Here is a 14388-nt window from a genome sequence, read left to right as displayed (position 1 = left end):
AATGAGTAATGAGTATTGTGGAGAGCAAACATCCCTTCTAAATGTGGCAGCTACCAATCAGCTGGTATTTAGCTCTAGTAAAATACAGTTGACTCTTCAACAACATGGGTTTGAACTGTGCAGTTCACTTATAGGTAAATTTTTTTCAACAAATATGTACTACAGTACTACATAGTCTGTGGTTGGTTGAATCTGTGGATGTGGAGCCACAGATACGGAGGTCTGACTATAAAGTTGTTCACCGATTTTTGACTGTGTGGAGGGCTGGTGCCCCTAATTCCTGAGTTGTTCAAGATTCCAGATTCCATTTTTCCATAAAAAGTAAAATCTGGGTTTTAGAAAATGCAATATTCCAAAGCAGAAAAAAAAAAAAAAAAAAAAAACAACTGAAAAAGAATCTCACAACTTACCATTGGGATGATCTTGGCCACATGCAGAGTGATCTGTTACTTCATTTTCTTTTGTAATATTGTCATCCTTTGCAGAATCTGACATCACAAACAAGCAAAATCCCTAGTCAGCATTTTTAACCAGGAAATACAGCAGCCTCCAGCACTAAAAGAATAGATCTATGTTTGGGGGAAAAATCTATTACTTTCAAAAAATACCATTAAAATACTTAAATATCTTCATCAATAAATAAGCTTTTCTTAAAGTACTGCATAAGATGTCTGCACAAAGTTCACAAGGTAAAAACGGTAAAGATTCGGCTAGAATATCCTTTTCACAACAAGGAAGAAAATATAAGCAGGCTTTATGTATGCATCAGTGAAAATCTTAGGAGAATTGCACAAAAGGATATGAAAGGAAGGCAAAATAGAGAAGATTAAAGGAATATAATTTTAATGTTCTTAATGCTTCCATTACTGTCGTTGTGCATATATGGGAGCCTTGAGTCCTTGAAAAAGGTAGATGTAGAGCTTTGAAATCCAGTGGTAATTAAGTTCATCTTCCTCAGGAGCTATACCAGTAGAAAGATAGCAAAGGGGGAACACAAACCTTCTGTTTTGTGCAACTTCACCCTTTCTCTTGTGTAGCACATTTAAACGTGGGATCAGCATAAGTTCATCATTTTTTTTTTTATCGTATGATGTATTTTACAGGAAATATGTGGCTAAAAGGATTCCAGTGACTTATGGACTCTTGCAAAGCTACAAAGGGCCCCCTGTTGGATGTTGGAGACCTCTAGGGAGGCTCTTCAAAGTCCATTGGAAAGAGTACGTGAGTAGGTCAGCAAGAAGACAGAAAATAGATCTTTCATTCATTCCACAAATATTTACTAAGGGCCAACTCTACGCCAGGCACAGTTCTTGACACTGGGGAGTCAATAGTAAACAAAACAACAAATCTCTGCTCTCGTAGCGGTTACAATCTAGTGGATATTTTTCATGCGGTTAAAAGGGTGATAATCCAAAGATATCTAAAAGTCATGAGCTAATCTTGTATGCATGTGGCCATGGAGAGAGCTGAGGCTGGTAGACCAGCACGTCTAATACAAATGGGTTCTCTACTGAGTTCATATTCCTCAGTTGTGTTTTAACTTCCTAACAGAGCTGAATCAGATGGAATCTGAAATAAATCATTCTTGCTTTGTTTCCCTTACCCATTTTTCTCTCTCCCTCCCCAAACTAGGAGATAGCTTTAAACAATATGTTTTAGAATATTATGAGAAAGTCTGTTTCTCCAACTTGCCACAAGCAACATTTGATGGACAAGTGAGAAACCTGGGTAGTTAACATAAGATTCAAATTTAATAACCAGTGAAGCAAGTATACACCCAAAGTGTATGGTTTTAATTGACTGCAAATAATTCCCCCAAGGCAAATGTTTAATTATCTGCACTGTTTCTTATTTCTTTCTGAGAGTGACAATAAGTTTCAAAGTCCAATTTGGAAGCAAAACTTGAGCACAGACACATTTCCCAAACTGTTATCTCACTCAAGTCAAATTGTTTTAAATTAGCTCCCATTAAAATACGCCTTTTTAATTTTAAATCTAACATGTGGATTAAAAAATATCATTTGAATACTTTTTTTCCACATGAACACTGAAAATGAACAATGACTGAAAAAAGGTACTATATGAACCAGGCTAAATTTTAATTTTGAAAGTATTTTAGTTCTACTTGTTTATAGAAAATGGTACCATTTGATATGTAGCCTTGTACAACACTCATTTCTTTCAAGATTATCCAAGATTTTGTATGTAGTTAAAATTTATTCATTTACACTTAACAATAATTCATTATACTTTCTAACTTACATAAACATTATGTTTCATGTACCAAATATGACTTAAGAAATGTCTTTTGAAAAGTGATTTACACTGAGTTTACAAGTTTATGGTCCAATGAGTCATGTAAGATGGGTGAAAGTACTTAAAAAATTAATCATTAGTCTATACCTGTTTGTCACCAACATTTGTGTCTTTGGTAAGTTAAATGACCCTTTAATTTCAATTTCCTTGAGGAGTTGCTGTAACATTGCTAAGGTACCTTCTGATCTTTTGTGCTCTAATATATACAATGTATTTCATTGAATCCAAGATACCTTCAATTGTTATTTGCACTATTATTTTGTATAGAATTAAAAAAAATGAGACCAAATGAACTATAACACAGTATAAACTCTAAGAATGTGTCCTGGCTTTGGAAATAAAATATATAAAAGACTATGCATCCGAGAAATATGATGTTTCAGTGTATTGTGTGTGTACAGAAATATGCCTTTATGTGATGACAAGAATTTCCCATCAATATGACCCATCACCAAAGCCACAAGTTCACTTTGTCTTGTATGTGAGCCTCTTCTCCAGAAGTGTACATACCTATTGTATGTACAGCAATAAAGCAAGATAAAAAGTATAAGCTCATGATAGCATGCACAAATAACCAGGTGGCTACAGAAGACTGTTTCCACTATAGTGTCTCTATTAAAAGGGCTATGTGAATTTCCAGTCTCATGAACTTTAGCAGGACTGGTTTTGATCCTGAATGTTTTAAACCATGGATCCCATTACATTACACTTAGTCATGGGTTTGAAATGACTGGAGATTTTCTGCTTGGGATGGGATGAAAGCTGCACTATATATGTATATAAAGTCATTATTCATAATGAGAAAGAGGGAAAATATATCCAGTATGTATGGTCATTAAAAGAGGCTATTTTTTCTGTGTAAGTTCCATAAACTACCAGGAAAACTATAGTTGTATATACTAAATTCTTGAATCACCTCGGATTCACATTTTATTTAATTCTAAAAATTATCATTTGGTAATGTTCAAAAAATGTAAAAGTGTTATCACCTAATTCTGAGATTCTGTCAATGTTCTTTTAATAGCAGAGAATTTGAATTAAATTTATATGTAGATCCTGACTTTCAAAATCCTTAAGGTCAATGTCCTATTAGAGAACTTTTTCAAATGCAAATATTAAATCAAACAGCCAAGCCAAAGTTCTAAAGACAGAAATTCTAAACGGTAGGTAGGTCATTTTTAATGAGGTCAATTACACATGTCTACACAGGATAGTACATGTATAAATTTAAGCTGTGATGATAAATGATGATACTATTGAATTTTTAATAAACATATCCAGACTATAAATCAAAATAAATGCTCTCTCTTTTGAAAACGTTCCCTTAGAACAAAAGTTCTTAACCCTAGAGCACCACTAAATATACTCTAGGGGTCCACAAACCTTTTTGAAATGATATGCAAATGTGTGCATATATTCATATGTTCATTTTTCTGGGAGGAGATAGCTTCTGTCATATTCTTGTAGGGATCCGTGACCCCAACAAGGTTAAAAATAACTATAGAAATGTATACTCTAATGCCAGTGACACTGCCATTTTAAAAATAAATTTATTTATTTATTTATTTTTGGCTGCATTGGGTCTTCGTTGCTGTGTGCGGGCTTTCTCTAGTTGCGGCACGCGTGCTTCTCATTGTGGTGGCGTCTCTTGTTGCGAAGCACGGGCTCTAGGTGCACGGGCTTTTGTAGTTGTGGCTCGCGGGCTCTAGAGCGCAGGCTCAGTAGTTGTGGCACACAGGCTTAGCTGCTCTGAGGCATGTGGGATCTTCCCGGACCAAGGCTCGAACCTGGGTCCCCTGCATTGGCAGGCGGATTCTTAACCACTGCGCCACCAGGGAAGTCTGATTAACTATCTTTGAGGACATTTTCAAGCCAGGAGGTGAGCAAAATCCATCTAGTAAGAGAGGTAGCCCCTGACTATTATTCAGAGTAGCGGCAAGAGGTCATTTGGGTGTAAAAGTTCTAATGGGTCTGAACAAAATAAATGCCATGTGTGAATGCCTACATGTAAAATATTCTTGCTCTGTAACGTGTCAGCATCCATATGTGAGCACCTTAGCTTGATGCAAAAGTTGCACAGAAATACAATCACCTGGATTGCCTTTGATTCTTATAAAATAGCTAAACCAAGCAAAACATTTATCCTGGTCTGTTCATTTAGCTGGTTTAATGTGTGAAGCAATTGGAATAAAGTAATTTTTCTTCCAGCTGAACAGTGTGATAATTCACAATAAACTAGAGTCTCTACAGCTGATTAGGGTCTCCTTGAAGCTTTGCAGTGATTCCTCCATACATGAAGGAAAAATATATCCTGCAATACATTCCCAGAGGATTCAGATGGCAAAGCTCAGAACTGTGCTTGGTCTCCGTGATGCTGGATACACAGGCTGAACTATGTTTACCTGAAAAGGAACTGGGTCCACAGGACAGGACATGGCCCTGAGAAGTGGGAGCTGAGCTATGGTTGGTCATTTGCCTCCACTATGCTCTCATTAACCCCCATTAAAAGGCAGAGAATCATTCCCAGAGCTGTGGAATCTGGGTACTAAGTGTCTTTGAGACACGCCTGGGAGAATTACCATCACGTATACTAACTTTGTTTCTATGAGAGAACATATTCCAAATTCTGAACAGTACACCTGGGTAAACCAGCTTATTCCAACACTGGAGGTGGTATTCTTCTGCAGGTTGTTTTTGAAAATATAAGCAAATAAGAGAGTCAATCATGAGTGGATGGGCACTATGTTGGAGGTGTGATTCTAGGTTTACAACTACAAGCTTCATAACTAGGAAAATCCATTCACTTTACATAGATATGCAGTTTCAGCATCTAGGACCTGAGGGTGTCAAGGCAGATAATCCCTTTTATACACTTTATAATGCTAATCTGCTGACTTGTTCAAATGATCTCTTCCTTCCAGACAACACGTCTCTGTAAACCTTTCCACTCTTCCCTCATTATCTGCCTACCTGTGTTGGACAGTTCTTGCACTGAGATTTTTACTGTCTATTTATAAAATAAAGGTTAATAGTGGGAGAATTGTTGCTGTGTGACATCAGTGACAAACTGGCCACCTTTAATTCTGCAATTCGACGAAGATTCATCACAATGCAAAACAGAACAGTTGCATATGAAGCCGGGCTGGACCATGATGGAAAAAGAAATGCTTAATTACCCCTTCCATCAAGTTAATTTTTCCCCTTTGGCGATGTAAACAAAGGCAAATCTTCTCTTGTTGGGTTGTCTGTGACCTGCTATCTTTGACCTCCATCCTCTGATGCCTTTCTGTTCTTGCCTCCCTCTCCCTTGTTAAGCCTTGCACTGCAGGCTCTCTTGAAATCATTAAAAAAAAAATCTGACCAGGACACAGGCATGAAAAGTAGCTATGGTTCTAAATACAAACAGACTTGGAATTCTATTAAAATGTTCATCTATAAATCAGGGAGAAGACAAGTATTTTATTTACACTTTGGTTTAATTTGATCTGGTAACTACTACTGAGAGGACTGCCCCCTTAGGAGAAGGGAGGAGGGATTTTTTTGACGCTTACTTGGAGCAGGGTCAGAGCCGAACAGCTGGCCGCTACTTCTCAATTATTTAATTTCATTGAGAAGTTGAGGCAATAGGCACAATCTATCTCCAGATTCATAGCTGCTTCAACTTCTGGGCTCAGGCTGTTTTCAGCCAGGTGCTTGGAGAGAGTGGCTAAGATCCAGGGATTCCTACAGTCCTCAAGGACCCAGTCATAACTCACCCTGTCGGAACACAACTTAAGTCTCTTTTCCAAAGTGATGGAAAGGGACATGCTTGGAGACTAAGATAAGCACCTGGACCCTTGTGGGAGTTACTTATTTTACGTGAGTTTCAAAGACCTAGATGACTTCTCCTTAGCATCTCTTTGTTCCCCACATCCAGAAAGATCCAAAAACCCATTCAAATGAAAATGGATGTGTTTACTTTTTTCTGTTTTTTTTTTTTCCTTCAACTTTCCCACATGCTATTGAATATAATTCTATAATTTGGATGGCTGAAGAATGATTCATTACGTGGATCTACCTCAAGTTATTCTACTCTTGCCTCCATTATTGGACATTCAAACTGAATCCAAACTTCAGCCATTCTAAACAACCCTATGCTTTTGCTGTATTGGGTGTCCCAAGGCTGGATTCACTCCACTCTTCTTTCTCTTACTTCTTCTCAGCCCACACCCAACTCTAACATTTAGAGAGGATTGATCTCTTAGAGTAGCTGGAATAGAAACAACCCAGGTCAGCTAAGCCTTACAGCCAGGCATGCCCCCATACCATATCTCATTGAACTACCCCTGAGATTGCAGCAAATGGTTCCAGGAGATGAGCTGCTTTCTGAGACACTGACTGAGGGCATGCTTGACCCAGGTGGGCCAGAAGCACCCAGGAGCTAATGCCCAACTCCAGAAGCACCCAGGAGCTAATGCCCAACTCCAGAAGCACCCAGGAGCTAATGCCCAACTCCAGAGGCACCAAGGGGCTAATGCCCAACTCCAGAAGCACCCAGGAGCTAATGCCCAACTCCAGAAGCACCCAGGAGCTAATGCCCAACTCCAGAGGCACCAAGGGGCTAATGCCCAACTCCAGAAGCACCCAGGAGCTAATGCCCAACTCCAGAAGCACCCAGGAGCTAATGCCCAACTCCAGAAGCACCCAGGAGCTAATGCCCAACTCCAGAAGCACCCAGGAGTTAATGCCCAACTCCAGACACCCAAAGGATGCAGGAGGTAAGACTCCAGTTTGCCCACCCCTCAGGGAGACAATTCTGTTCACTATACATCTCTCAGAGGAATGGAGTCCCAGTTTCCCCCAACAGTAAGCTGTTCATTAATGTACCCCTTATTGGCTGTCCTCCCAACCCTGCCCTACTTCCCCAAGCCTCACGTATGCTTCCTGGGACCACCTCCCAAATAAACCATTTGTACCCACATCCTTGTCTGAGAATTTGTTTTTGGAGAACCCAAATTAAGACAGCCAAGACAGTCAATAACCTGTTTTTTCATGACTTAGTAGCAAAAATGTGAATGCTCCCCCTATTTTCCCGACTTACAGCTCTCTTATGCCATGATGCCTTTCATTAGGGTATGTTGAGGCAAGTGTCTGCCACCAAACTAGGGAAAGTTGGGAAAAGAGGTTGCCGTGTTTTGTACCATTTAATCCTGAGCGCTGGACCATAGGTGACTGGTGAGGTGACTGATAGGTCACCTGTAGGGTGGCCAACAGACATTAAATTAAGGTGGCCTGTCATGAGACCTCCACCTACCAGGAGAGAACTCATATTAGACGATGATGAAAGGAATCCACCAGCTCCTTTGACTTGGAGTGTTTGGTGGTAAAATATACAGAGAAAGTTTCAAAGCATAGAGTAGCTTAAGGCAGAGATTCACTCAAGGAGAAGGGAGGAAACAGAAGCCATGGATGGAGTAGAAGAAGCATTAAGAGTTACTTGGCAACATAAGGAGAGCAGAAAGAGGAAAAGAAGGTAAAGTCTCAGATGCTCCCTGAGTGCATGACTGTTGAGTTTCTAGAAGAATTGGTGGAGGGGCTATTGCCTCTCGAATGACCCAGTTCTTGAGGCTCTTGAAATGTTTTCCTCACTCTCTGACTTTCTGACCAACCAAGGTAAGAGTCAGACTCACATTCTGGACATTGCAAGTTCATTTTCTAATTTTGATGTGTATATACTTTAAACATTTCAAAAGTGCTTTATTACCAATATTATTTTAAGAAGTATGGCACTCTTTTAGATTCATTTTTTAAAACATTCACCTTTCTAGTCATTTCCAATGTATAGCAGCCTCATGAACCTTGTATACAGATTGAAAGATACTGGACCAACACCTTATCTTTGATAAAGGAGGCAAGAATATACAGTGGAGAAAAGACAGTCCTCTTCAATGGGTGGTGCTGGGAAGGCTGGACAGCTACATGTAAAGGAATGAAATTAGAACACTCCCGAACACCATACACAAAAATGGACTCAGAATGGATTAAAGACCTAAATGTAAGGCCAGACACTATCAAACTCTCAGAGGAAAACATAGGCAGAACACTCTATGACATAAATCACAGCAAGATCCTTTTTGACCCACCTCCTAGAGAAATGGAAATAAAAACAAAAATAAACAAATGGGACCTAATGAAACTTAAAAGCTTTTGCACAGCAAAGGAAAACATAAGCAAGATGAAAAGACAACCCTCAGAATGGGAAAAATATTTGCAAATGAAGCAACTGACAAAGGATTAATCTCCAAGGTTTACAAGCAGCTCATGCAGCTCAATATCAAAAAAACAAACAACCCAATCCAAAAATGGGCAGAAGACCTAAATAGACATTTCTCCAAAGAAGATATACAGATTGCCAACAAACACATGAAAGAATGCTCAACATCATTAATCCTTAGAGAAATGCAAATCAAAACTACAATGAGATATCATCTCACACCGGTCAGAATGGCCATCATCAAAAAATCTACAAACAATAAATGCTGGAGAGGGTGTGGACAAAAGGGAACCCTCTTGCACTGTTGGTGGGAATGTAAATTGATACAGCCACTATGGAGAACAGTATGGAGGTTCCTTAAAAAGCTAAAAATAGAACTACCATACGACCCAGCAATCCCACTACTGGGCATATACCCTGAGAAAACCATAATTCAAAAAGAGTCATGTACCAAAATGTTCATTGCAGCTCTATTTACAATAGCCAGGACATGGAAGCAACCTAAATGTCCATCATCGGATGAATGGATAAAGAAGATGTGGCACATATATACAATGGAATATTACTCAGCCATAAAAAGAAATGAAATGGAGGTATTTGTAATGAGGTGGATGGAGTTAGAGTCTGTCATACAGAGTGAAGTAAGTCAGAAAGAGAAAAACAAATACAGTATGCTAACACATATATATGGAATCTAAGGAAAAAAAAAAAAAAAAGGTCATGAAGAACCTAGTGGCAAGATGGGAATAAAGACACAGACCTACTAAAGAATGGACTTGAGGATATGGGGAGGGGGAGGGGTGAGATGTGACAGGGTGAGAGAGTGTCATGGACATATATACACTACCAAATGTAAAATAGATAGCTAGTGGGAAGCAGCCACATAGCACAGGGAGATCAGCTCGGTGCTTTGTGACCGCCTGGGGGGGTGGGATGGGGAGGGTGGGAGGGAGGGAGATGCGGGAGGGAGGAGATATGGGAACGTGTGTATATGTGTAGCTGATTCACTTTGTTATAAAGCAGAAACTAACACACCATTGTGAAGCAATTATACTTCAATAAAGATGTTTAAAAAAATAAAAATTTATACAATAGCCAGGACATGGAAGCAACCTAGGTGTCCATCAACAGATGAATGGATAAAGAAGATGTGGCACATATATATGATGGAATATTACTCAGCCATAAAAAGAAACAAAATTGAGTTATTTGTAGTGAGGTGGATGGAGTTAGAGTCTGTCATACAGAGTGAAGTAAGTCAGAAAGAGAAAAACAAATACCATATGCTAATGCATATATATGGAATCTAAAAAAAAAAAAAAAAAAAAGGTCATGAAGAACCTAGGGACAAGACAGGAATAAAGACACAGACCTACTAGAGAATGGACTTGAGGATATGGGGAGGGGGAAGGGTAAGCTGGGACAAAGTGAGAAAGTGGCATGGACATATATACACTACCAAACGTAAAATAGATAGCTAGTGGGAAGCAGCCACAGAGCACAGGGGGATCAGCTCGGTGCTTTGTGACCACCTAGAGGGGTGGGATAGGGAGGGTGGGAGGGAGGGAGACGCAAGAGGGAAGAGATATGGGGACATATGTATATGTATAACTGATTCACTTTGTTATAAAGCAGAAACTAACACACCTTTGTAAAGCAATTATACTCCAATAAAGATGTTTAAAAAAAAGAAAGAAAGAAAGAAAGAAAGATACTGGACCAAGAAACTTAGAGAAAGTTAAAGAGGAGAACAGCCTGGTCTTGCAGAACAAAACAAGTTCAGTAAATTTCATTTTTAAAACTGACCCTGGTGGGGGGAAAAATCAGGCAACATCTGGTATTACAGGAAATGGGGTGTATAAAGGCATTTGTATGATGAGGGCAATGTTTTGCCTCATAAACTGAGAAAAATGTGTTAAAACAAAATACTGTAAGATGTTGTTTTATGAGAACCTTGGGAAATAGACTATGGATTAATGTAAAAATATTATTTTCTATTTCCAGGAAGATTTTATCTTAATCTACTACTGTAATATTTTAGACTAGGTTTAAGTATGAGTCCTAGAAATCATTATAATAGATTTGCCTTATGCCATGACTGACTATATTAGTCTGCTAGGGCTGCCATAACAAAATACCATAGACTGAATGACTTCAACTTCAGAAATTTATTTTCTCAAAGCTCTGGAGGTGAGCAGTCCAGGATTAAGGTATTGGCTGATTCAGTTTCTGGTGGGACCCTACTCCTGGCTTGCAGAAAGAAGCCTTCTTGCTGTGTCCTCACATGGCCTTTTCTCAGTGTGTTTGCAGAGAGACAGAGCTTGAGATCTTTCTCTCTTCCTTTTCTTAATAAGGCCACTAATCCCATCATGAAGGGACCCACCCTCATGACCTAATATAACCCCAATTACCTCCCAAAGAGCCCATCTCCAAATACCATCACATCGGCTAGCAGCATTAATGTATGAAATCTGTTTGTGTTTGAGGGGACACAAACATTCTGTCCTTAACACTGACATATGCCTTTCTGTTGTTTGGATGATTTATTTGACTTCTGAATGTGAGTTATTCAAGTTGGTACCCTTGTTGCCCATCAGAACAAAGTCTCAAAATGGATTTGGAAATGGAATCTTCCCTAAATGTAAGGTTCCCTTTCCCTATCCCAATTATCTGGGGTTAATTGTCATTGATCCTTAAACCATATCAAGTAGTCAGTGTTTGGATAGGATGGACAAAGTAGTGATAAGGGAATCTGGGATGATATTCAAAACCCTTAACAACTGGCATTGGTGTCTCTGATCAGGATGCACATGCCCACAGCCCTGGGGCAAAGTCATGGAGACCCCTGGTGTGCCAGGGATAGCAGTGGTGGTTGGAGTTACTTACAAGGAGGGGAGTTAAGTCACTGTTTGCCAAACACCATGTAAGTATTTCAGTATTTTAAACATTCCTGCAGTGGTACTAGGGTAGCAGAATATCAGTTCTGTTTGTAGTAGAGAACTATACTGATAAGTTTCTAAAAAAGAGTATACAATACTTCATCAATATTTTACTATTGACTATATGTTGAAATTATATTTTGGATGTACTGGTTAAATATATTATTAAAACTGTTTTCACCCTTCTCTTCCTTAATGTGGCTATTAGAAAATTTAAAGTTACATATGTGGCTCTCATTTATTTCTATCAGACAGTGCTGTTCTAGAGAATTTTGCATTAGCCTGACTTATACAAATAATTAAAGACATGTTTATTTGAAGGCCAGAGTTGTGAAGGTGGGAAACTGCAGCTTGCCAAAGGATGGTCCATCAGAAACTAGAAAATCTAATTTGGCATATAGAGAAGCATCTACAAATGCTAATAGGCATGGCTGGGATAAAGAAGAGTCTAATTAGGTATAATCAGAGAGGATGCTCTGAGAAGGAATTAGGGGAAGAAAGAGAATGATAAATTTGTAACAACTACCGCACTAAAAAACTACTTATACCCAAACAATATCCAATGTTTGAAAATTTCTGCTTTATGTTGATTTGACCCAAATTTCTTAGCTTGGCATTCAGAGTTCTTTATAATCAGGGCTCTACCTTAGTAACTAATTAATAAGTAGATGAATGGATCCATCATTGAGGCCAAGTGAGTCTGTTCATCGAACCGAAAATAGGTTTTTTGATGTCCTACTTCCAACCTTTCATGGTTGCTCCTCTGCCCAACTAGAATAGCTTCTTTCCATCTACGACATCTGTGCACCTTTCAGATCCCAGCTCAAATCTCCTAGTCTCTACCCACACTTCACAGATAACCCCACGCCAGAGATGCTCCTTGCCCCCAAGCTCCTTTGACATGTTCCTATGAAATCTTTCCTTTGTACTTGTCACTCTGTCTGGTTTGTTAGCTGTGTCACATCCTAGTTAAGTGGCCTCTGACCATGTGCCTTATTGCTCTGTGCTTAACTTTCCTTGTCTGTAAACTGGGGTGATAACTGCATTTGTCTCATAGATGAGAGTGGAATGAATGAAAACACCTAAAATTTTTAGAACAGAATCTAATGTATAATAAGGATTAAATAAATATTAGCTGCAATTAGTATTGTTGTTGCTGATTTTAGCTATGTAACACATGCCTGGATATCTCATTTTTCCATCTCAATTGTAAATTCCTTGAAGGTCAACAGCAATATTTTCTTCTTCCTCTTGCAGAAGGTCTTACAAAGAGTTAAAATCCAGTCAATATTTGTTGATGGCCATAACACCATTTTAATTGGTGCTTTTAGATTTTCAAATCTAAATACGTTTTAATTGGTACTTTCTGAAGGCCAGACTTTGTACGAATCACCAGAAGGTAAAATGATGGACAACACATATGCTATCCTTCCCCCAGTGAAAATTAAGTTATAATGGAGGGATGGGCAAAAGGTGAGTATGCAAAAGAGAGGTTTACATGGTTACAGATAGTTGTAAGTGTTACAGAGAAATGAACAGGGGGCTGGGATGGACGTTTAGTGGAGGAGAGGCCCTACCTAAAAAGATGGCCAGAAAAGGCTATGATGAGATGGAGGCATAGTGAGGGGAAAGAGTGTTCTGTGAGATAAGAATGGAGGGTCAGGTACAGTCTGCGATGGTATGTCTTACATGTTGTAGTTACACGTTTGCATTTTACTTTGAGGGAAACATGAAAGTATTACAGGAATTCAAGAAGCAGTGGGCTGAATATGCTCATTTTGCTTTGCTTGGGAATGTCAGTTGGCCTTAGGACCTTTTACTTGACTTACAGAATGAGATCATATTCAAGTATGATATATTAATATGACCATGAACTTTGACCTATATAAGGTTAGCCGATTTATATAGGGTCCAAATATATACCCTTGACCTTGGATTCATTAAAACCAGCTATCTGTATAACACATGAGTGTGTGAAATTCTAGACCAAATATAGTAAGATATCTGCTACTAGGAAAACCTATAAGCAGATTTGTGAATCAGAGCTCTGCTTGAGCCCCTATTGTGACACATTCCCATTTATTAGCTTATGTAGAGACCCTGTTGTTCATGTCATTTTTGAGGGAACCACTTCAAATATGAATCTGAAATAAGGAAGGATATGAAGATTTAAAACATTATAAAATTATAGAGTCTGCTATAAAACACAGCAGGCAAAAATCTAAACATATTATCATTTAGTTCTAGGCATTATTGATTTTAAAAAACAGCTGGCAACTTGAAACATAGAATTGTCCTTCAAAAGAGAAATGTGAAAAGATCAAGTATTTACCACTCATTTTCATGGCATTAGCTGACATCCCATAAAGACTTAATAGTGTGTGTTTCTTAATACAGAGCAGACTCATGGCATAAGGGGGAAAAAAACACAGAAATGGGTGATTTTCGTTTTTTCAAAAAGTCTTAAGCTCAAGTCTATTCTTTAGCCCTCAGTACTTGTGTAGTCCAAGGCAAGTTATCCAAGCTGAATCTTGGTTGCTTCATTTGTAAAAACAGGGAAAAAATAGTGATAATAATAATGCCAGCCCTCTTTGGAAAATACAGGGTAGCTATTCAACAAATCTGTTTCCTTTATCCTAGTCACACAAGAAGGAGTAACTTGCAGGACTGAGAGGACCTCTCTTGCAGTCAGGTGGTACCATGCAACTGAGTTCTGGCTAATGGAAAGTGGGCAGAAGTGGTGTGTGTCACTTTTAGGCCTGGTCGTAAAAACCTCCTGTGCAACCCTTTCTCGCTCTTCTTCCTATCTGCTGTCAAGACTCAAGGCAGCCTTAGGGACCACAAGCTGAAATTCACATACCTCCATCACCTTGAGTCCCT

General features: G+C 38.8%; 1 protein-coding gene across 2 annotated transcripts in view; it reads right to left on the bottom strand.

The window, feature by feature from the left end:
* The window catches only part of MACROD2 (mono-ADP ribosylhydrolase 2), a 1976756-nt gene that overhangs the window by 96737 nt on the left and 1865631 nt on the right, over positions 1-14388 (bottom strand). For both annotated transcript variants that reach the window (XM_059897602.1, XM_059897603.1), the window contains one exon: positions 411-488. In XM_059897602.1, the coding sequence (XP_059753585.1) occupies positions 411-488 (78 nt within the window). The remainder of the gene's footprint in view (positions 1-410; positions 489-14388) is intronic.

The sequence above is a fragment of the Balaenoptera ricei genome, chromosome 15 (assembly GCF_028023285.1).
Source record: "Balaenoptera ricei isolate mBalRic1 chromosome 15, mBalRic1.hap2, whole genome shotgun sequence".
NCBI classification, from domain to species: domain Eukaryota; kingdom Metazoa; phylum Chordata; class Mammalia; order Artiodactyla; family Balaenopteridae; genus Balaenoptera; species Balaenoptera ricei.
This window is presented reverse-complemented; position numbering and strand designations above follow the sequence as displayed.